Raw genomic sequence first — 24,950 nt, 5'->3', positions numbered from 1 at the left:
AAAGTGCTCGTGTTCGTGAATTGGATTCCTGATAATCATTTCTGTCGCGAAAATCTCGATATTAATCCTCCCTATAATTGGCCGATCAAAATTTTACATCAATTTTGAAATGATTTTGATACCAAATTTATTTAATAAATTTATTTTATTATTGGAATAAATGAACTGATGTCTGTCACATTTTTATCAAACTTGTACAATAAATAATCTAAATAATTATAAATATAAAAATGAGTATAATAATTTTACATACATGTAGGTGTGAAGATGAAATATTTAATAAAAATATAATTTGCGCGAGAGAATTTATTAGTCGAGAAAATTTCATTATTTTTGATATTATACATAGAATTTTGTCTGTCAGAAATTTGGAAATGCATTATTCATGCAACTTTAAGCGGGTGAGGTGCTCGATTAAAGAGCGCAAACTTCCTAATGAAGTTAGAAAACAGTTATAGCGTGTACGTTCGCTATTACACCGTACTACTTGAACCAATTCTGCGGTTTCTATAATTTTAAAATCCACTCATCCGTTATCATCATCTCCGCTGTTCTCTTTATTTCACACTGATTTCGTAGAGAAATGCTCCGTTCTATAGAGTATCCGATTTTATCACGTTACAACACAATGACAAAGATAATACAGACTATACTATATAAAATCCATCTAGGGCTTTCACGCTTTTCGCGTCCGTGATTTCATTTTCGAGCCCGACTATGACCAGGATTCGCTAACCGGAGGGTGCAGAAAGGATGGAAGGTAAAGCTATAACGAAGATACGCAGATGCGTCTAGGTGATATTCGCGTCAGATGCACTCGTAGAACCGTGACAAAGGTCTAGTCTCTTTTACGCGGGAAATAGTGATAAAGGGAGAGGAGGTTCTCTTTGCGAAGACGAGCTGGCGTGGGAGAAGGAGAAGGGTAAAAGACTGGCGTGAAAATTAATTAGATGGTTGAGTCCGGAAGAAAAGCCTGGCGTTGCGCAAAGATTCTTTACGCGAAAAAGGGAGAGATTCTCCGCTACAAAATACCTTCGAACAGGTGCTATTCAATTAAATCTCGTAGGCATTACTTCGAGGAATTTAGTTCGACAGCTTACAAGAATTCTTGTGTCTTCGATGGTATTTCTATTCACACCATTTTCACTTTATAAGGGCGGTTATGAAATTACTTGTCGCTTCATGTATTCTGGAATCCAAGGGTAATTTATATTTAAATTTTTTGCCTCTTTTTGCAAGGAAGCAAAAAATTTATTCAAGGTGTTGTTAGGTATTCATTATTTTGGGAATTATTTCTTGGGAATTGTGAAAAACGATGCGCAATAATAATTCTCGATAATAAAAATCATTTTGAAAGAGACTTTTCATCTCTCTCTTTTTTTTTTCGCTCTCTTGTCTTTTGTAGTTTTATATTGCGTGACATGATGAAATCGTAGGTGGAATTTGATCAAAATTTTATAGATTTTATCATTAATAAATATTCGCGTAGAGTTGACACTGCATTTTTCCGCTGACGTTCTTTTGAGCACTTTGAGTGAAAGCTTTTTCTACATCGGGATCTAAGAATAACGCCACTATTGACGATACTCGACTCGATAATAACTGATGATACTCTGCCCACGTTTAAGTCTCGTGAAACAGATTTTTATAGTCTTTTATGTAAAGAAAAATATTCATAATAACGACCGTAAATTTCCAATCGACCGTCGCGCGCCGATCTCAAACTGCAACGCAACCTTTCAAGACTTAGTCTCTGAGGAATTTTTGTGTGCCAGTGTGTGTTATTCTGTCTTGAATTTCTTTTCCTCGTGCACTTTGCCAAATCTGCACTTTTTTGTGCATCGGAAAGGTGGATTGATATGACTTGCATCCACGAAATATTCAATTTAGAAGATAGAATTATTTTCAAGAGTATTCTCAATCTTAACACATTCGAGGATACGATTGTAAAACATTCTCTGAGGCCGTATGTGAAGTTAATTTTATGCTTTATTTATGAGAGATTGCCATGTCATAGTAATTATTTTAGTAATTATTTAGAATTGCAAATCAATTTAAAAAATACTTTCTGACTACAACACAAGACACAGAAATTTATTTTATGTCATCAATTAACAATTTGTTTCTGATTTCGCAATAAAGCGAAAGTTCTCCTTTGATTCGTTGAAAGTTAGCAAATCTTAGCTCGCAAAAAACACAACAAAAATTACTTTATGTTCCTGGTTAGAAACTTTGCGCAAACATATCTAGATATAGGACATATCGACATTTATATCGATATACTCACAACGAAACAGACTCTATAAAAGGAGTTCAAGTTGCACCTGTGCGACACACTCTCATCAACGACGTTTCATCGTGATTGTGTGCGCCACCTTGTTTTTACGTTCATCATCACGTGGTCCACGTGCACCTATATACTTTCCCTTGTTGCTTTCTGCCTCACTTTAGCTTTTGGGTTGGTGCAAAAAGAAAATGGGAAAAAAAGTAATAGAAAAGGGAGCTACAGAATGAGGGCTTAATGCTTTTTCCTCCTGAAACTGAATTCCCCTTCCTTTTGGGGTATCGATCGACGTCACCGTCCGTCTCGATCTTCTCATACGATGAGATCAGACTGCAAATGAAGGACCGGGCTTTTCCGGCTCTCTATTTCTTGTTCCCAGGCGAGCCAAAAGCACAAATGGGACGTGTTCACGTACCTGACGCCGACCTTCTGCGACCACTGCGGCTCGATGCTTCACGGTATCGCCCATCAGGGACTCAAGTGTTCAGGTAGAGTTAGAAAGCTAACAATAAGAAAAAAGTCAAGCTCGCGTGTTGCGCGTATCAATGACACGTCGCCAAATCCATCAAACGGTCTCAGATATATCTCAGCACATCAATCCCGACCTATCATTATCACCACCACCACCACCACCACCAATCACCTTCGTGGTTCCACAGGAATGCGTTTCCCATCTAGGTCGATTGAATGCCTCTGTCCCGGTAATATGATCGATTTGACAGCCGATGTCAAATTTTCGGACATCGAATTTGATTACGGAATATTAGACCCCGGCGATTCTTTCGTTGACATAATCCAAATGCTATAATTAGCTCATATAATAGATAAAAAAATTTTTTTAATCAAGGAAAGAAAATGATTATTCCTTAAGAGAGAAAATTGAACTTTCCATACGTTGTAGCCTTAATACATATATAATAAAGCATGTTAAAATAGCATACAAATACTTTACAAATTTGATTTTAAATTCTTCAAAATTGTAATCTGCTAAAATTCCAGAACTGCATTTAACGTCATAAAAATTCCAACGAATAATTATCTTTGCTCTTGAATTTTTTTGAACCGTGCATAATTCACGAATAAAACAGTAAAAGCAGATTCTGTTATTGATAATATTGCGGTAGAAAAACGAATCGTGTTACGGTTTCGTTGAAGCATTTTAATGAATGATATTATGTGTTATTATTACAAGAGCAAAGCGAGAAAATATACCGATAAAAAAGAATATCGAAAATCCATCGAGAGTACTAACAGGTAATTCGTTATATCGCTATTAATAGCTAACATATCGATATCGCGCTTCATCGTTGCGCCCGTTTCGCGCGCTTATTCGGAGACCCAGTTACGGGCTTTTCAGATTACGAGGCCGCGCGCACTCGTGAGCATCCGATATACAAAAGTACTAGGCAATTAAGTTCTTTGTTGTTTCTATCTCACGGTGCATTAAATCGCTTTAAAGTTATCGCGGCTAATTTAAGGCACAGTTAAAAAAGTAGATATTTTTTATTTCCTGCAATACTGGACTTAATTAGCGTAAACATTTAAAGGTTTAAGATTTATTTAATAAATAATTTTTTAATTTATAGCAGTCTTTTAAAATTTAATTTTAAATTTAAGATTTAATTTAATTATGTCACATATTATTAGCATAAATGTTTATGAATTGTTTTATTTGTAATGTATTTGAAAACTAAGAGATACGAAGTTTACTAATTTGAAATTACTAATAATTAAAAATTATTAATTAAATAAATTAATTAAAGTACTTTTAAACTCTTTTATAATGCAATATAACTTAGATTCATTTATTTAAAATAGTGATATGAAAATAAATTAGGAGACTTTGTAAAGATATTTAATTTATTTTATTTTATTTTTTTCGATTTTTGTCGAACATGATTTCTCGAAAGAAGCAAAGACATTTTGAAAATAGATTATTCATCGACACTTAATATATTTTTCAAACAGTACCCGAATGACTACAAATTTACTAAATATTTGATAAGAAGAAATGTATTCTACATTTTTTATTAGAGGTGCGACCAATTTGATTACGAAAACTCGTCAAGGGAATTGGTTAAATGTTAGCATCGGGCTATATCGGACAGAAATAGATGTTGGGTTGAATCCAGATGGGGCGGTATCGACCTTAGGAATAACAAATGTTCCATGGCTTTTCTTCGTCGTGAAATCCCCGGGAGTACCTCTCGGAAATGCACAGATCAGGTGACTCGAAACTCTAGTATCTCCAGTAGTCGCGCGCGCATCTGTTTCAAGTAGATTCAGAATTGTGTCCGAGGATATTTTGCTTCACCAAGCGTTTTGTCCGAACATCGGAGCGGACGGGCGCCTCGAAGCGCAGATTTTACATGAGCTTGCGAACCCACAACCGGGTCACCGACTCCTGGGAGGAGCAAAGTTATGCAAAATGGATCTAGTGCTCTAAATTTGAAAAAATTCGTGAAAAATCGTACGATGTCATAAGCTCTTCGATCTCTTGCTCTTGATAAAAATTGTTGTAAGACGTAGAAAATAAACGAAAATGCATTTTTTTTGTCATAATAATCAATTCGAGTTATTGTTTCCAAATTTGCATTTATCTCGCTTCATTAAATTTGTATATTTTTGGTTTAAAAAATATTATAAAATATTACGCAATTATGTATCAAAATATTTTATATATATGTATATAATTTTATTTTCTTTGGAGAGTTCAAGAAGCGAAGTTCCTCTCAGGATAATCATCGGTTATACATGATAGTGTCACTCGAATCGCTCTCTATACTTTCTCAATGTTTTTCACTTTCGCGTTTACGTGCTAGAACGAATATGATATTTATATAGTGCCTCGAGGCGATAACGCTGGTATCATCAAGTTTTTCGACTAGAAAACGGCGTGTTTCTTTTACATAGTCAGTTTGTCGCGTTTGCCCATGGATAAAATTGTTAAATAAACTATTTAGAAATTGTGATTTCATGACTTTTTAAACAAAGTGAATTTACTCAAGCAAATTTATACGGGTATAAATATCGAAATGTTTGATGATAATTTGACATAAAAGTGTTTGTATAACAAACGGAAAACTCTGATATATATATATATATATATATATATATATATATAAAGTATAATTTATTGAAGCGATTTAATTATATATAAATATTTAATTATGGATTATGAACACGGAAGCCTAACGAATATTGTCAGTCATTTCTGTATCATTAACTTCGTTAACAGAAGCCATTCAAGGGTTGACAAAGAGACGGAAGTTGCTTTTATAGTATTATAGAAAAATACATTATAATATATATATATATTTCTCTATACATTCATATATATGAAAAAGAATTAATAGATTTTAATCAAAAAACGATGTAATTAAAATATATATTTTATCAAACTGTCTGTTTATTTGAAAACTTTATTAGAATTATTGAGATTTTTAACTCTTTATTAACAGGATTCGGTTTTAGCTAGAAAAGCTCTATGGCTTCAATTTATTAAAAAAAAACCAATTTGCTATATTCACAAATATAAAATATTTTTATCTATATATAAGTTTTAATAAATATTTGTAATAATAAAAAAATGAATGTAATATTTTACGACTCGGAAACATTTTCAATTCGGATTTTTCCAATCAGGAATTGAAATAGATGCGATTTCGGTGGATTTAATTTTCTCCGTTACGAATACACCAATTAGCGCGAATAAGCATATATAGAGATCATTTCCACGAATTTCTACGGCGCAGAAATCCGAGTCTGCTAAAATTGAGCTGCTTTCAGCATTAATCGAAATAATGAGAGACATTGATTCAAGTTGATTTAAATTCGAGAACGTTCTAAAAAAAAAGTCATGAAATCCTATCGTAATCTCCATCGTAGCTTTGGATATCCGCAAAAGATCTCATTCTGAAAACCAGATCCTTGACTCGAGTGTAGTTCACTTTTTGCGTTCCGACGTCCTTGCGGGTTTTACACGGGATTTAGATCGCGTAATCATCCCCCTGTTGCACCCGAAAGAAGCATTCCTCGCCTTCCCCGATCCGGAGATCCACCACATTCAGAGCGTTACATCTCACCACCGTCTCTCTTCTTTCGCGAATCCCGTGGAAAAGTTTCCGGACGACGAGATTGACACGTCAATTGACACAGAAAATCCGTGCATTGACGATAATCTTTTTGACGTGTGAATTTTTGCGGTAAGAGTGGCACAAAAATGTGTATTGAACATCGGTGACGAAACGAGATTATTATCCGCGTTGGTTCTGAATTTATAAAAAAAAAAATAGAGAGAACACTAGATCGTCTAACATAAAACATTACCCGTACGATCGCTGAACTGTAAGAGGAACCGATCGATTAACATATCGATTCGAATCAGGGTGTCTAGCAGTCAGGGAAATCTGGAAACCCGGGCATTATCAGGGAATTTTATAAATCTGGAATTGTCAAGGAAATTTTATACTATTAACCTGGATTTTTTCACATTATTCTACATTTGTCTCAATAATTTGAAATTATTTATTAAATAAATATAAACTTTTCCTTGACTCCCAGTACGCTAATTTTCTGTGTTAAAAATCGATTCATCTACAGCGTGTTCGTTCATTTATATTTTCATCGTCGTGTGATTTTATTTCAATGCGTTTGATAGAGACAAAAGTAAAAAATATTTGATATAATATAAGTAAAAGAGGTGATTATTTAAATAGTTTATAATAATATGTTTGTTTCGATTATCGTACATAACGCAGATTGTATAATTGATTTAAATTTTTGTTTGAACTTCCGAACCTTTTCATTGTTGACAAAAATACCTCAAAGACTTCATGATTTAACATTGAATTGATTTATCATACAGATATATGCAAATTATATATATTTAGAAAAAATAATACTAAAAAATCAAGGAAAAAATTAACTTCTGGTCTTGGAGAATCGGAAAAAGTCATCAGGGAATTTTTTTTCATCGAGTTTGCTGGACACCCTGCGAATGAACCGAGATACGTACATACATATAATAATAACGCGTTCTCCAACCAAGAAGTAATACGGAATATTAGCATCGTGACACTGCTATCTTACGTAGGTATACACTCTACTTTCGGCCTTGATACATTTTTAATTGTGTTATCACAACTGTACTGTATTGTTGTTGCATCTCGCTCTACCCTCTTCGTTCTCTCTGTCGTGACGGACGACCATCTCGACTACCTATGTTTGACGACAAAGCGCGCGAGCAGAAATGTATTTTAATATACCGTTCTCCATTCTTCGCCTATTCACCCGCCGCTTATTCACACCGGCGCATTCTAACCCCGAGTCGGTATCTATCTCGTCGGGTGTTGAACATCCCCCGATGCGCCATCATATGCATCCCTACCCCCATCAGTGTATTGTACATGTGTATAGATTTTATATATATATATACATATATTATACGATTTAACGCATTACATTTTCCCTCTGATGAGGAATTAATTAAAACATTATAATTATATAATAATGTTTATTAATTTTGTATATATATATATTTATATACGATTTTCTGTTGCTACATATACAGTGAAATTCTTGTTAGAATAATATCTAATTGGATTGAATTGAATTTATTAATAAAATGTATTTCTCTCTATATTCCAAAGAAATTTTTTTGACAATCTTAATTTTAAAGACAACTTTCTGATCGAGTTATTTTTCAAAGAAATTTTTCTAAAGAGATTATAATTTTTAATTCAGTTACATATAACTTTTAATTTCTTCCAAAGTACTTTGATATATATATATATATATATAATTGAATCTTGAATTAAAACTTTGATGAAAAGATAAAATACGCTTAAGCGAACAATGAAGTTTCATTTAATTGCGTAAACGGTTTATTTATTGTTGAACAATTTTTATATGTGGTTTAATGCTTCAAGTACTTAATGCTCTAAAGATTACGTTGAGATTTAATGAGTCTCTTTTATATACATATAAGTACGAATTTTACTGTACATATGTATGTATATAGATTATACACACCGACGCACGAGAATTCACTGTACATATGTATATACACACAAGCAATATTTGTCATGCATGCACATCAACTTTATATCTATTACGCCCGTAGATTTATAGCGCTCACTTATCAGCGCGTGAATTTACAAGTAATCGTATAATATCCCATCCTTTAACGGACATGCGAAATCCCTGATTGCACACTGTGATGTTGATCACTTGCGTGATTATCATTCGTGTTACTCGCAATTTAGCTTTCTGTCGACATGTATTTGTACACAATCACACACGTCACTGTTTACCATTTGTGTGTTGAACCTTTCATTATTATTACATATGTTCACGTGCACCAGAAAAGATTTTGACATATGTACGCGTGGGAATGCACGTAATCACAACAAACGAGATCCCATGTGGTTTTGCCGTAATAATCATTTTTCTTTTATCTTTTTTTTTTATTTTGTAAAGTACAATACGCGTTAAATGATTTTTTATTTTACTGCCGAATTACTTAATAATTAAATAAAATTGGAGAGCAAATTTCTCATTTTTAAAGGCACATTTATTCACTCGGTTCAGACTTTGCATGAATTGCGCCAATTTTTGCTCCATTAGCTCTCTCTAGATCAACAAGAAGCAGTTATTCTCGTACTGTTTCATCTCATGCTTCGGGCTGCTAGTTTTAAATTCGATTCGCTCCGCGATCCCATTCATTTGCCATTTCACGTTAGTTTTCTCTTGCAACGTTTATATAGTATTACATTTTTATCAGCACAAAAAAAAAGAGCGAATATTCTTTTCATATTTCGAAACGCAAATTTTCCGGCAGTATTCAGTTTCTGCGTAGTAATGCAAGCAAATTTTTTTAAAAGCGATGCAAATATAGTAAAGCATCTTGAAATATGATATTTTAAATATAAAATAATATATATAGAAATATGCTAATCGTTACATTTTTCATTGCGACGAAGAAGAAATTATATTTTATGGTGGAATTTTGTTTAATTTTTTAAAAAATATTAGCTTATTTAACATAAGATTTTTCACACATATTTGATTACGTCTGAAGCATATATTTTCAAGACAGACTACTTATGAAATAAATGTCTCATTTATATTCCCGAGTCAGTTAGTCTCCTACGCGTACATATGTATGTGCGTGGCTGCAGCTGCACATTCGAGAATCAAATTTAAGTTTTAAAACATCGAATGCTGATTTCCAAATATTTAAGAACGGCGAATGAGCCTCCCCATTTCGAGACGCGAACGACAGCTGTGGTTTTGTTTGAAATGAATTACGTAGCGGAAGGGGGTTTGATCTAGCCACGATAAAGAGAAAAAAAAATGAATCGTAATCGATGATGATATAATCGATAAATCGATGTAATATAGCATGCGACATGAACGTACACAAGAGGTGCGAGGAGAGCGTGCCGAATTTATGCGGATGCGATCACACCGAAAGACGTGGTCGTATACACCTGCACATCACGTGTTCCGGTAGCAAGCTCAGCATAGAGGGTAAGTTCAATATCATCGATTTATACTGATTTATTCCGACATTTTGTTATTCCGATAGTGCGTCTTTTTTTTTATGCGCTTCTATATCTCGGAATTTACGTTCGTGAAAGTTTTTCTTGATATTTTATAATCTCACAAATCAATCTGTGTATTTTGTGTTATTATGTTGTATGCTTGGCGCGCAGAAAGCTACCACAACTTTATATTTTTAACTTATATTTTATTTTGTGCAGTCATTGCTAACGAAGTATTCAGTTTCTCGTTCTCTCAGATTGTTAGTTGAAGTGAAGTATTATATCCTAAGAGAGTTATCTCGTATACCCCATTATTGCATAATATTACACGATTTACTGGTGGAATATTATTTCAGCGATTATTTATAACAATTTATAACAGTATTTTATGACAATATATAAGACATATTTTTTCCTTTTGGGAACGCGAGAAGAAGAGAACGTTTTACATATGTTTCTATGATTTTAGATGAAAAAATCTAAAATTATATATTATCTAAAAAAATATATTAGCCATAAAAACAAGATCTACATAAAAATCTCATTTTTATCGATTTATAACAATCTCGTTTAATAATTAAAAATATTTAATCTGTTTTTTGCATTTTTTTTTATGTCAGTTAAATAATATTGAAAAATAACCATTCTCATAGTGTTCGCATTTTAATATCACAAAATGAAAGGTTTTTATTTCAATTAATTTTTTTGAACAGTTTGATCATGCCACGGAAAAATTCCCGATTTAAATTTTACACTACGAGCACTTGTCGGAATGCTGTTAAATCTGCAATGATTGTGATGTGATTTTCGTTTCGCGAACGACGGAAAAGCATCGTTTATTTCCTTCTCAATGAGAAACCGTTGTGAACAAATCGATTAACTAGGATTGATTTGTCGATTGCAGCAAACGAGTGGCCCGAAATTCAACGAATTTTTCTAACGAGCGTTTAAATTAAAGCTAAAAAAAGAGAGAAAAGAAATGATCATTATATAAAATGACGATAGTAACATTATAGTTCGTTAATGATCTTTTATCAGCTGGGCTTACAGATGTCACTCGCTCGTTAAAATGAATTAGGAAGCTTTTTCTATGCTTCTCTTTTCTTCGTTTATTCTGCAATTTTTAATAAAACGAGACAATGTCATCGTTATCCTTGCTTTCGAGGTCCATCGAGGTCGATTCGAATAAGGATAGTGTAACAATGCAATGACGTCAGAGTTCTTATCGGTCATATAATTTATAATCGTGTATGATATCTGTAGATATACTATAAGACGTTATTACCGTAAGGACGTAATGGATCTGAATATCATTACAACTTAAGAGCGCAATTATTCGCAGCCGGTGACGCTCGCTCTTATATATATATATATATATATATATATATATATATATATATATATATATATATTAATTATATATATATGTATATTCTCACCGACACCCTCTAAATTCACCACGACTGGAGTGCATTAAATTTTCCATGATTCTCGTCAAATCGGTTTATCGGAGCCGATGCTGCTCCGAGTGGCCTCGGCTTAACTTGTCTTAACCGCATCCAATATTATGTTAGATTGCACGTGTCTGAATTGTAATGCATTATTATAGGTACTTGTCGCCCTCGCGAATTATTTTGCATCAGAGATATCTTAAAATTTTTACTCTTATGCAGACGTTACTAATTAACTCGGTAATTAAAAAGCGACTGTTAATAATGAGCGACAATTTTCAATATTATATTTTTAATTAAAAAATATTTAATTAAAAAAGAGGGATAATGTGCGTGTTTTAGCTTTAAAAAAAAATTTTTACATTTTAATCTCTGTTTAGCTTCATACTATAACTATAACTGAACATATTATTGGATCTTATGTTATTTCATTATTTTCAAGTTAAATATAGATAAATATAGAGTGATTACAGAAATATGGATAGATTACAATAAAAGATTAAAAAATAGTGCATTATGTGAATTATTGGATCTTATGTTATTTCATTATTTTCAAGTTAAATATAGATAAATATAGAGTGATTACAGAAATATGGATAGATTACAATAAAAGATTAAAAAATAGTGCATTATGTGAAGTATAATATAATATATAGTAGATGGTTTATATTATTACATACATGTATCTACAAATTTTAATTTTGCACAAGTTTCAAACGGTTCATTTACTTTGTAATTAATATTCTATTTTGTAAAATACCAAAATATCCCTGAGTAAATTTTCAAAACAGCCAATAATAGACTGATAATAATAAGCTTTATTTTATGAACTTGCCAGCTTTGTATATGTTTGCACAATAAATCGAGGAACAGTTAGATTTCAAGATTAAATTTCTACAGTTATATTTCAAGATTAAATATTTATATACCAGATTTTTAAATTCATTTTCGAGGCAATCTATCTATGAAAGTTATAATTATCTATCATATTTCTTTCACCTTTTTAAATAACCATTTATAAAAATCTATACACAATTCTTTAATTTTTGCATCTGATATTATATGGATCTTATTATCTCGAAATTAAAGTAAATAATAATTTAACATTCACACCCCGAATGCACATCAGAAGAGTTGTTGATACATATTGACCTCAAAGTGGCAAATTTTATAAATTGTATCGATTGTAGAAATAAATTAAATTTACGAGCAATTAATTTTACAAGTAATAAATTGTGTGTTAAGTAAGTTGAAAATTGTTTACAGTCGCTCCGCTGTTGCACGATGCTTTCCCGGGCTTGTGTTACTTTTCTCGTCTTTTTTGTTGTTTCTTTAGCACTCGCGTAAAAACAAATTAATTACGATTGCGCTTGCGCTAATTATACATAATGGAACAATTGCGCGGCATTTTGCACTCGCGACATTAGTTGCACGCGACGCGCACTTTATTAAATTTTGAGAAAAAAAATTATTTAACGTGAAAACACTTTGCTCGGATAAAACTATGATTTATTTGGCATCTGAAAACAAACATCAAATTCGTATGTCATTCGCTGCGATGATATATTTGTTGCTAATGAATAGTACATGCTTTTGTTTCAAGATGATTACCACCTTGTATATTATAATGTAAGTGTGAATATAAATAAACGTGTTAAAATTAAAGATAAATATCCGCGGATGCAATATCCGACAATATTATCATCATGCTAATTATTTGTTTCGTAACAGATCTCGATTGAATAAATAATAAATTATCACAAAATACGCGTTTTCGCGAAAATCATCGATGTATATATATATATAATGCCATATCTTTATTACGCTGTGTTGACGAATATCAAAATATATATTAAATATACTTGTATTGTATAAATATATTGTGTTTAAATTAAATATGATTCTGTTTATGAATTAAATGCGTTGCCCGATTTGAAATCGAAATTATTCGCAATGTTTTGATCGATTAAAGGCTCCAAAAATTCGATAATAATAATATCGGATAACACTCCATGATATGATATCCAAAAGAATCGAATTAATGGCTAATTAAAACGCAAAAATTAATTAATCGCTAATTTAAATGATTGTAAGGGATGTTCGCATGATCTTGTAGTACTCGTTACATATTTCGAGAGATAATAAGACGATAGTAATCATTTCGAAACGGAGCAACGTTATCGAAAACAAGTGAATTTCCCGACGAGTTGTTATTTATAATTTATATAATCGTCACAAGAGTCATTATACAAGGGTACAATATGTTCTTCCATTAAATCTAGACTCTCTGGACGTATTCCTTCATTGTTACTCTATTTAATTTAAATATCTTCTATCTTCGCATCTTAACTATTTTTGTTGATCATGGAAGGGAATAAAATTAATCTTTAATGCAGAAAGAATTTTTATTTAGACGGATGGAACGAAATTCTTTAATGGAAAATACATATTTGTGACACCCAGCTGCGATAAAATCTTGCCGTCGTATCGCAATATTTTTATCTAACTGTAAATGGCTAATCTTTAATGTAGAGAGAATTTTTATTTAGATAGAGCGAAATTTTTTAGTAAATTTAGAGGAAAATATTTGTGATACCCAGCTGCGATAAAATCTTGCCGTCGTATCGCAATATTTTTATCTAACTGTAAATGGCTCGACAAGCATTGCGGGAAAACGGCGTGTCGGTTCCCTCGAGGTTCTTATCACCTCTCGATTATCTCGAAAATTAGGTTTCTTCAAACTCATTCGCAGTGCGCCCGAATGGGCTACCAGGATATTACCTCGAGGTTTAATCGAAGTTATCGATAAAACCTTTATTAGAGGTTTCTTCGTGCGAAACAAAATGCGACTTTTCTCCACTTAATTAGATTTTTCTTAGCCGCGTTTTATCTCTCCAATTAATAGACTATTAATTAATTATTATAAAATATCAGACACAATAACACAGTATTAAATGTACAATGTAAATTATACATATAAATAATTTTTCTGCGATATAAGAAAAATTGATAACTTAATATTTAAAACAAGATAGATTGTAAAAGAAAGTTTCTATAAATCTCGTTAAATTTTCAATAATCTCGACATTATATGTTAAATTAAATTAATGCATAAAAAATACACAAGCAAAACTAGCATAAATATATGTGACTGGTAATAGAATAAATTAATTGGTAATATATATATGTATTGTAAAGTTTATGATTAGCATTTTAATTTACGATACACTTTTTTGTGGCTTGTTTTTTTTTTCAATTCGCAGTTTTTAATTATTTTTTATTTAATTAATATCAGTACTAGCATATTTTTACATTTTATTACTTGTGAAAAATTAATTTTCCGTCTCTCTCTGGAGCTTATTTTTCTTTACTGTCAATTATTTCCGAAAGAATTAGATTTGTTCGTTCGCAGTGCGAGAAGGACGAAATCTTATTCCGATGGATCCGAACGGGCTATCGGATCCTTACGTTAAGCTGAAGTTAATCCCGGACTCGGACAACGTGAAGAAGAAAACAAAGACAATCAAGTCGAACTTAAATCCAGAATGGAACGAGACAATCAGCTTGTAAGTTCCTTCGCCGAGTCAAGTTTATGTCGGACTATTAGATATTTATTTTTGAAGATTAAGATGTTTGTGTTTTTTTTTAACGATAAAACATTTCGAGATGTTTCCTTCCAATTGAGCTTCATGAGTATTACATAAATGAGTATTACATAAATAGTACACGGTTTTGCTTATTTATTAAAGTAGGTACCGAAATTGAGTAAATTCGTAGAAGTGAATTTAACGATTCCAGTCTCTCTAAAATTATCTCTAAGTTCTACAAAACATCAAATTATATAAAAGATTGTAAATGTATATCAAATTTTATTTTTTTTAATTTTATATATTTTGAATGTATTTATAATTTTAATGTTTTTTTTATCAAAGAATTATATTGACATTATTGAATAAATTATATGAAAACAAGTAGATTTTTTAAATATGAATCAAATGTTTCTATATCAAGCTCTCTATTTTATGACGTATCAAAGAATCGATCACTCAAGTAGGAAGAGCACATCTTGAAATTGAATTAGAAGAGCTTGCAAGAGAATCGCTGTTCTTGCGAGATAAAGCAGGGCTTAGCAATCTGGCTTTTACTATTAGCGACATGAAACCGGAGGATAAAGATAGGCGGCTGTTAATCGAGGTATGGGATTGGGATCGAACGTCCAGGAACGATTTTATGGGATCCCTATCTTTTGGCATATCGGAACTTATCAAAGCGCCTGCGAGTGGTTGGTTCAAGCTCCTAACTCAAGAGGAGGGTGAGTTCTACAATGTACCTGTTCCTGAGGAAGGCGTCGACCTCGCCGAGCTTAAAACCAAAATGCGGGTATTTATTTACTTGGCAAATATTGCAATTTAAAATACATTTAAAATTTAGGAGCAGAAAAATAAATATTTATTATTTTTAAATTTGAAATGAAATGAAAAATTAATGAAGAAAGTCTTTTTTAAATAATCTATTTAAAATTATTTTTTCGATAAATATAACGAAGCAATTTCAAATAACACATTCGAAATGTGATATTTACTTTTTGTATTTTAAAAAATATAACATTGCTTAGATATCTAATAGTATGACTCATACAAGGGCCATTTTGTGGACTTTATTTAGAAAACTTCGGTGACGAAGAAGACACATGCAACCCAGGATAAAGATGTTCCGCACAATATGGGCAAGAGCGATCTGATACGAGCCAGCGACTTTAATTTCTTAATGGTACTCGGCAAAGGCAGCTTTGGCAAGGTGAGTTTTGCCATCTCGAGAGGTGACTATATACGACACGATTTCGACTGCATTTCTCGACTTCGGGATCAATAATTAATTCAAGGTCTTGCTGGCGGAGAGAAAGGGAACCGACGAGCTGTACGCCATCAAAATTTTGAAGAAGGACATCATTATTCAGGACGACGATGTGGAATGTACGATGGTGGAGAAACGTGTACTCGCGCTCTCGAGTAAACCACCCTTCCTCGTGCAATTGCATTCTTGCTTTCAAACAATGGTACGAATAATACTTTGCTTGCTAGTCCGGATTACGTAAATTCCAAATTCTAAATTAAAAGATAAATTGACTGAAAGTTAATTATTTTATTTAATTAGATAAATATAAATTATATACAATATTTAGGTAATTTTTTATTTTTTAAAGCTTTTGTATTTTATATTATAAATTTTAAAATAAATGATAAAATATTTCAAATACATTAAAATGGAAGATAAAAAAATTATGTTGTAAGAGAGAGAGAGAGAGAGAGAGAGAGAGAGAGATACAATATGTGTATGAAAAAAGTAAAACTCTCGGTTACGTCTTCAAAATTTGATTCAAACGTTATCAAAATGGCATAATCTGCTTATTAAGTTTTCGATTAAATTTTCTCAAAGAGGAGAACATTGAGCGAAAAGCACATAAGCTCTCTTGTATATGTGCGCGATGAAAGATTAATTGAAACACTTACTTGCGGTCTTACAAAGATGCGCTTTCTGCTTTCCTCCTCAGGATCGACTATACTTCGTAATGGAATACGTGAACGGCGGCGATCTGATGTACCAAATACAGCAGTGTGGCAAATTTAAAGAACCGGTGGCAGTGTGAGTATTTTAACGTCCGTGAACGTGCTCCGCTTTAACTTGTGGATCGATATCCTTAACTCTATTAAAGCGCCGTGAGACGATGATGACGACGCGGCAACTCTCGAGCGATTCACGTTGTCGAACTTTCTCGACGCGTTTCGAATACGAAATGAAAACCAATTGTACGGGAGATGTACGTCTTTCATCAACGGTGGACATTTGCGAGCAGTTTGTGTCGCTTCGTCGTCTCATCGTCGTCGTGACTTTATAATTCTGCTCTCATTAATCTCGACCGCATCGCGAGACCTCAAGATTTAATTTATCTCGCGTCCACAAAGTAAAGCACGTTCCACCAAGTTTCATACGAATCTCATTTCATTCAAAGCTCCTTGATCTCGACACGACGACTAGAGCTTTGCTCTCGCATCGATTTACATGTCTTCCTTCGCATTTGCAGATTCTACTCGTCTGAGATAGCGATCGGCTTGTTCTACTTGCACTCGCGCGGCATCGTCTACCGTGATCTCAAGCTCGACAACGTTTTGCTGGATCAGGACGGCCACATAAAAATTGCCGACTTTGGCATGTGCAAGGAAGGCATCTCCGGCGATAAAACTACCAAGACCTTTTGCGGCACGCCCGATTACATAGCACCGGAGGTGAATGTTTACACAAAACTTGTCACAATATTGTCTCGAGATATTAGCGAATGATACACATAGGATATACACTGTCGGTTCTTTTTACGCAAATTTCGAAATCAATTTTTCTTCAGCATGAAATGAATATAACAAGATATTTTTCGGACATTTGTTCATAGTTTTTTTAACTTTTAGCTTTAGTTTTTCATGTCTCGGTAGAATTAAATTTTAAGAAAAAATTAAAATTTTGTTAAAGTCAATTTTAAATTACAAGTAATATTGTACTGTTTCTTTCTGCTTCTGAAACGCAATTTTCCATAATTAATCTTTTATTCTTGAAAATTACTTTTACTGCGAAAAATTGAATCTGAAAATTTCACAAGAAATAATATCGCAGTTTTCAGCCAATCCGGAAGGATATCCGATAAAATTAAACTGAAATTTCGGGAGTAGCTTACCTGTTGGAATTGCATTGTTCTCTATATTTGCACAGATTATCCTATATCAACCTTATGGTAAATCCGTGGATTGGTGGGCTTACGGTGTATTGCTCTACGAAATGCTAGTGGGTCAGCCACCGTTCGATGGCGAGGACGAGGACGAACTTTTCTCCGCTATTACGGACCATAATGTCAGTTATCCGAAGAGTCTATCCAAAGAGGCCAAAGAAGTTTGTAAAGCGGTAAGCATGTCTTCTATATCCCGGTATTACTTCGATAGCTTCCTGGAATTTAAACAAGTTTAAGCAGAGTTTTAGACCTATTTAAATATGTTCTAAAAGAAGTAATCTTCTTTATAAACAAGCTTTAACTTTTTTACATCTCCGATAAATAATTAAATAAAATTCTGTTTTTCGCTGATGATAAAAATTTCATTTTGTAAATGTAATTCTGAAAATTCTACACGAAAGTTTCCTTGCTGAAATTTAATTTATTCTCAGAAAATATGTATATGTGGATGACGTATCTGATTATGAATTTTTAACTCGCACGAAATTTATTCGTTACACAGTTTCTAACAAAGAACCCAAGCAAGAGATTAGGATGTGGAGTGCGCGGCGAGGATGACGTGCGGAGCCACGCATTCTTCCGGCGTATCGACTGGGAAAAGATAGAGAATCGCGAGGTGCAGCCACCGTTCAAGCCAAAGATTGTGAGCAGACAAAATATTTTCCTGTTTATTTAAAAGACAAAAATATTCTTTTAACGATCGTTTTTTGTTCGCGCAGCAACATCGTAAAGACGTGAGTAACTTCGACAAGCAATTCACCTCGGAGAAGGTAGAACTAACTCCCACGGATAAGCTGTTCATGATGAACTTGGACCAGACGGAATTTATGGGTTTCTCGTATCTCAATCCAGAGTTTGTGCAACACATTTAAGCGGAATATTTTATCTCAGGCTCGTATCTATCCTTCACACTTCATTCCTCGTCGTTCATCTTTCTCTTTGTCTCACTCAGGGCTCTCTCATCCCCCTATCTTGCTCTCTATCGTTTTCTCTTTCTTTCTCTTTCTCTTCCCTCTCTCTCTCTCTCTCTCTCTCTCTCTCTCTCTCTCTCTCTCTTTCGTTCTATCTCTACATCTCCGAATCTCGCTATAGCATTTTTGTGATAAAAATGAGCGAGAATTTGGTGCGCTGTCATTTTTGAATTTTGTTAAGAATTCACGCGAGACTCTTCGATGTATTTGTAAGCGTCCGCGCGATAGCCAATTGTATCACTACGCTGTAAGTAAGGTAAAACAAGAGAAAGAAATACGGCGTAGGTGCTGGGAATACGAACGAATTCAAATAGCTGTCGCAAAGAAAAGACGAAGTCTCAACGGACGGAGAAGTAGCATGCAAAAAAATGGCTCGGTAAGAACGGAAGTTTCAAAATCAATGTCTTCGTTCTCTGCGTATATATTATTATGCATTTACTTCAGTAGTCTCTCTACTGTCGCCTTCCAGAGTATATATAATATATATATAGGACGAATGAATGAATATACATATATGTGATTATATATACATATACATAATATATATATATATATACACATAAAATCATTACGGTATATATTACATATATATACATAAATAATATATATATTATACATTATAAATTTCTATCGATATTTCGTTAACGTTGCACTTCTCGTCGGTTTAATCTTCTTAAGTAGCGGATCTTTAGAAAGTTGGGTCCTTATATTCTCCGGACCCAAGACGGGTTAAGAATTTATTAATGCTACGTCAAGGTCGATTCTCATATTAACACACACACACACACACACACACACACACACACACACACACACATATATATATATATATACACACACATAGACCCATACATGTATACATATAGGAATATACTCACACGTAAAACATTCACACGAACACAAGTGATACGTCTGATATTTTTTCCTTTCTCCTTTATTCGTTGCGGAAGCACGAGTCTGAAGTGTCTTTTCTAGTTTTTCTCCGTCGTTCTTTGATAGGAACGCGGATACGACTGCAGGAATCATGCTCGATAAAAACTCTCGTATGTATACATTATACCAGTAAGTAATGACACAGAACGCGATTTTGATGCGAGCCGGGGATGCGCTGAGTCGATCGCGGCCTGTTAATATTAATAAGCGAGGAAGTCATCGCGTCGAATAATATGGAGGACGGCATCTTATAATACAAAAAAATCTTGCATTTATGCTGGGAGAATAAAGTCGACAATATAAATTCCGGTGTGTGCCCGTATAAAGTTTCATGTATTCTTCGTTAATGTAATAATATCGCCGTACGATATTATTTGACACGATAATGTCTTGCACGCGGAATGCGCGAAAAAAAGACGATTAACTCGATTAACACATACTTTCTGTGTAAAGAATTTTTTACCGCACCGTTATACAGATTTTCTGAGTTTACGTGTGATATATATTATTATAGATACGCAACACAACGGGAAGAATTTCTTCTCGCAGTATCATTATATAAGGATGAAGATTTTGTATTAAAATAATGATAAGCATACTTATCGCTTATAAATACGCTTATCATTATTATTATGAATAATATTTTGCGAGCGAAGAATTAATTGGTTTTGCATTGTCTTGACAATCGAAAGGATCAAGAACAGAGTCTTGATCCACTTAGCGCTTCCCTCGCACATCTTTGTAATTATCGGTGCGCTCGCTTTTCTCGTCGAGTCTTTCTGAGATTATCTCGTCGAGAAAGGCATCATCGGAGGGAGCTTAGGGAAACTTAGTACAAGCGAGTATCTAAACACAAAAGGAAGGGCATACTCATGCAATGTTTTTCTTCTCTGTTTTTTCGACGGTCGCGACGCGCGCGTGCGATCAATAGCGTTGTTAATAATTATAATTAATTAATGCGCAAATATAATTATATTGTAGACGTAGTTAACGAGCTCGCAACGCGAGCTTCTCTTCGTTTTTGTACATCCGGTAAATCGACGAGCAACTCTTCTTCTTATTTGTACGACGCAGCTATAAATTGATGCAATTAAAACGAAATATAAGATTACTAAGGCGAATAAAAAATAATAGCGGAGCTTTTTTTCGCGAGGATCAAATGGTTTTATATCATCTTTGTTTTCCGAATTTTTACAGCACGAATTGTGTGCAAGAAAATAATTGCAATTGCTCATCGAGTTGCCGCATAAAATTACAAAATTCTCAAAGACGAGCTTGTATCCTTTTTCTCGTCTCGTGTCCATCTTTTTACGTATAAGCGATGAATCTTCAGGATTTAATCGCGTCTCGACAAATGATATAATTTGAATTGCATTCGAACTCGCTGTGTGATATTCTCGATACAACAGAATCGTGAAATTGTGCTTACCAAGTAATGAGATTTTTTTCGATACATCTCGATATCTCTTATAAAAATTATATTACATTTCTTTCGCATTGCTATGTGTAAAGATACATTTTTATGGACGCTGCCATGGTGAAAAGATACGAGTTCGCGTTTCTTTACAATTCCGAGAGTATCAGTTATTATTGAGCGTGTTTCGATAATAAATAAAAAATTTAATGTAACTTTCTCGCCCCTTTTCTCGACGGGCGATTCGATCTTGTTCTTCGATCGGGCGTCTTCGCGTAGTCTCGCCGCGAAAATCACGTTCTCATTTTTTAACGTCGAGCTGTCTGATATAATTTCAAGGAATACGTAACTCACAAATTTATCGGTCAAACCGGCAGAATTTTTCGTTGTTCTTTTGTGTATCGTACATACGTTGCTAATTATAATTTATATACATATATTGTTATACTATAATTATATTATTATTATATTATTATTATTATACATATATATAAGTCGATGTGGTAGTTGCACACTAGCTCTCTGCATATCTTGTGTTCGTTCGCATTATTCTTATGATTATATTTTTCGCTTATCTACGATATTATAGCACTAATTTTAAGTAATGTAATAAAAAAATTATTGCGCCTGTTAAAATAAAATATCATTCCACGTTCGCAGTCGAACAAAATTTTGATGCTACTTTTATGAAAGGGGTATGACTATAAGATTCGTTATTATTGTTAACGCGGACCTCAAACATCCATTGCAGGAGCCTGCGCGATCTGCGCCCGAAATCTATTTTTGTACTAAAAAAAAGGATGAAATTTACAAAAGGGAGGCTGTGTTGCCTCTCTTCTTTTCCTATGCGCGTCTATCTAGTAGATATCTCGTTGTCACATTTGTGGCATTTTCTTGTAGCGCTTTCTAGTTTGGTCCAGGTGTTAGAAGAAGGCATTATTAAGAGTAACAGATAAACCGCGTATTTACGAGAAAGAGAAGATGCGTTGTTGAGACAGCAAATTTTGACAAGAAACAAAAATACGATTTCGCGACAAGATATTTTATTTGTTTTAAGTAGACTGTTATCTATAAACAAATTATGTTATAAAAATTTAATTCTAAACAGTACATTAATTTAATATGAGAAATCTGTATTTATTGTAACATCTTTTTTTCTATTTATTTGTATTTATAAAATTACTGTTGTTTTTCGAAAAATAAGCATGTAGCTAAGTGTGTATGATACGTATACGAGTACGATGTGTGTTGTTACTTTTACGAATAAAAATTTTTGTGTACTGTTTAGAATTGAATATGAAAAAGGCGCATTGTGTCTGAGACCGACACTCTCATTTTTGGCAATCCACTTTCGCTTCTGCGTAATCGATCAGCGGCTGAATAATTAATATTTGAGAAGTGGTAAAATCTTTAATGAGGAATATCAAATAAGTGGTAGTGATTTTATAACAATTGTGCTGGTTTTTGTTTTGTTTTTCTTAATAGAGACGTGGCGTGAGATATCAGCTTCCGCAGCAGCTGCGTCTCTATTGTCGCGATCTTTCTGACTATCTCTTTCCTTTCCTTTCGCTCTCCTTTGAACTGTGTTATTCTGTCTCTCTTTTTTCGGGACTCTAGTTCTAGGTGTTCGATCTTTCTGGGAAGGTAAGGAGTAGAGTATATTCTCATTGATATACAATAGTTTCAAGAGGAAATCGAGTACGCGTGTTGGTCGATCGTGGTTCTGAACGAGAAAATCCGGGAAAATGACGTCGAATCTCTGCTCAGAGATAAAACGAATCATAAATGGATACATTAACAAGAAGAAAATCGAGAATTAAATATTCAAATATTTAATATTAATGTTCACTTGCTCTATCTTTGCACATAATAATTTTTTGTGCACAAGAAGATGAAGATTATTTTTCCAATGAGGAAAGAAATAAAATGTACAATGTTGAAGAGGTACACACACACAAGACGAGATATTTTTCCTTCAGAACCGTGGACCGTGATGAAGAACAAAGTTCGTGTGTACGTAACGCATTCGCGGCGATATTAAATGTTTAGATATTTCATATGCAAAATATCTTGGCAGCACAATTTGCTAGCAACATCTGATTTTAATACACTATATAAGAACTTATTTAATTATAATTTCTGTAATGCGCACCTTCTGTAACGTATACATATATTTATTTCTTTGAGGTTCCAAGTTCTTGAAAAAAAATCCACTATGTAATTACCCCTATAATTAGTCGACAATTTCTAATTTCATTAATAACGCTGCAGATGCGTGCGCACCACGCGCGTAATCGCGGAGTGTAGTCGAGCGGTTGACTAGCACGTTATACTTAGATCTTAAGTTAAACGAGAAGAGTAGCGAATAAAAAAGAACAAAAAAAAAAAAAAAATAAGTAAGAAAATAGAAAATATAGAGAGACGTAGAATAATATAAATATATATATACATATAGAAGAGAATAATCGCGCGTAGAGCTCTATTTCATCCTACCATACTGTAATTAAATCTGTCGTTCTCCTGATTACATGCCCATATATAATACACTTATTTACACATACATGCATATTTTTAAGATGTTTTGTGCATTTATAATGTCGCAATAAAAGTTCCGAATCTCTCTCGTGTCATGATAAGATTTGTTAGAGCCCCTGCGCGACAATATCTCGTCTTTGTGTAATAAGCAAAATTCTTAATATTTATTTAATATTTGAATCTATCGAAATCTTTTGATAATTCGATGAATATATTCTTACGTATAATATGTTATTATTTAAAAAATTTATCTTGTATATTATGTCTATATTTTTGAAAAATTTTTTAAATTGTTATATAATATAAAAAATTTTTCTAATGAAAAAAGTAAAATCAAAAAATTTGCTAATGAAATAACTCGAAAGTATTGATTGTCAAAGGAATTTTTATTTATAATGAATACATTTTTGCAATTAATTATTTCTCTCTCCTTTATAGGCACATACTAGTATGTTGAATGATGTTTGTAATATGTGTTGTTCTTTTTGTTTAATGCTTATTAATAAAGCCATTTTTTCTCTTTAAAATATTAATTAATTTTGTTGAAATAATTGTAATTCTAAAGATATGTTAAAAACTTTTCTTGGTTCTTTTACTCATTTCATAAATATTGTATAATTGTGTTTGCTGAAAAAATTAAGTTTTAATGAAAATTTACAATGATTAGTAATTACACATTTAATATTGGTGAATTACTATGTAAAACGATACTTACATATGTGGAACAATAATATAAAAGTACACAGTATTTTATAAATGTTTCGCGCGCGCTATATCTTTTATGATGTCTTTCATGAATTTTTAATGTAAACATAAGAGATTCTTTCTAACTATTGTATAGAATATAGATGATTCGAACGATCGGAAAAGATCTGCGAAAAGGACAAATATGATTGAACTTCGAGCGACTCGATTGTAGACGTAGAATTATAGAGTGCGCATATCTAATCATAAGCGATGCGTGCGTCAAAATTAGAAAAAGAACCACAATGTTGAATCTTAATAAAATAGCTGACAGAAATCTAATCTTTACCTCTGTA

The 24,950-nt window shown here is 33.0% G+C and overlaps 1 protein-coding gene across 2 annotated transcripts in view; it reads left to right on the top strand.

The window, feature by feature from the left end:
* The window catches only part of Pkc53E (Protein C kinase 53E), a 64,890-nt gene extending 39,954 nt beyond the window's left edge, over nt 1–24,936 (top strand). The window contains exons 4-14 of one of the 2 annotated variants that reach the window (XM_029316010.2): nt 2,664–2,772; nt 9,689–9,817; nt 14,695–14,848; nt 15,434–15,662; nt 15,948–16,079; nt 16,165–16,338; nt 16,834–16,925; nt 17,365–17,566; nt 18,042–18,230; nt 18,560–18,700; nt 18,777–24,936. In XM_029316010.2, the coding sequence (XP_029171843.1) occupies nt 2,664–2,772; nt 9,689–9,817; nt 14,695–14,848; nt 15,434–15,662; nt 15,948–16,079; nt 16,165–16,338; nt 16,834–16,925; nt 17,365–17,566; nt 18,042–18,230; nt 18,560–18,700; nt 18,777–18,929 (1,704 nt within the window). In that variant the 3' untranslated portion in view covers nt 18,930–24,936. The remainder of the gene's footprint in view (nt 1–2,663; nt 2,773–9,688; nt 9,818–14,694; nt 14,849–15,433; nt 15,663–15,947; nt 16,080–16,164; nt 16,339–16,833; nt 16,926–17,364; nt 17,567–18,041; nt 18,231–18,559; nt 18,701–18,776) is intronic. The other variant, XM_029316009.2, reaches the window with a different exon arrangement.
* The last annotated feature ends 14 nt before the right edge of the window (nt 24,937–24,950 follow it).

This window comes from Nylanderia fulva, unplaced genomic scaffold, assembly GCF_048542155.1.
Source record: "Nylanderia fulva isolate GAGA-0341 unplaced genomic scaffold, ASM4854215v1 Scaffold25, whole genome shotgun sequence".
NCBI lineage: Eukaryota > Metazoa > Arthropoda > Insecta > Hymenoptera > Formicidae > Nylanderia > Nylanderia fulva.
The sequence above is the reverse complement of the archived record's forward strand: the minus strand, read 5'-3'. Positions and strand labels throughout refer to the sequence as shown.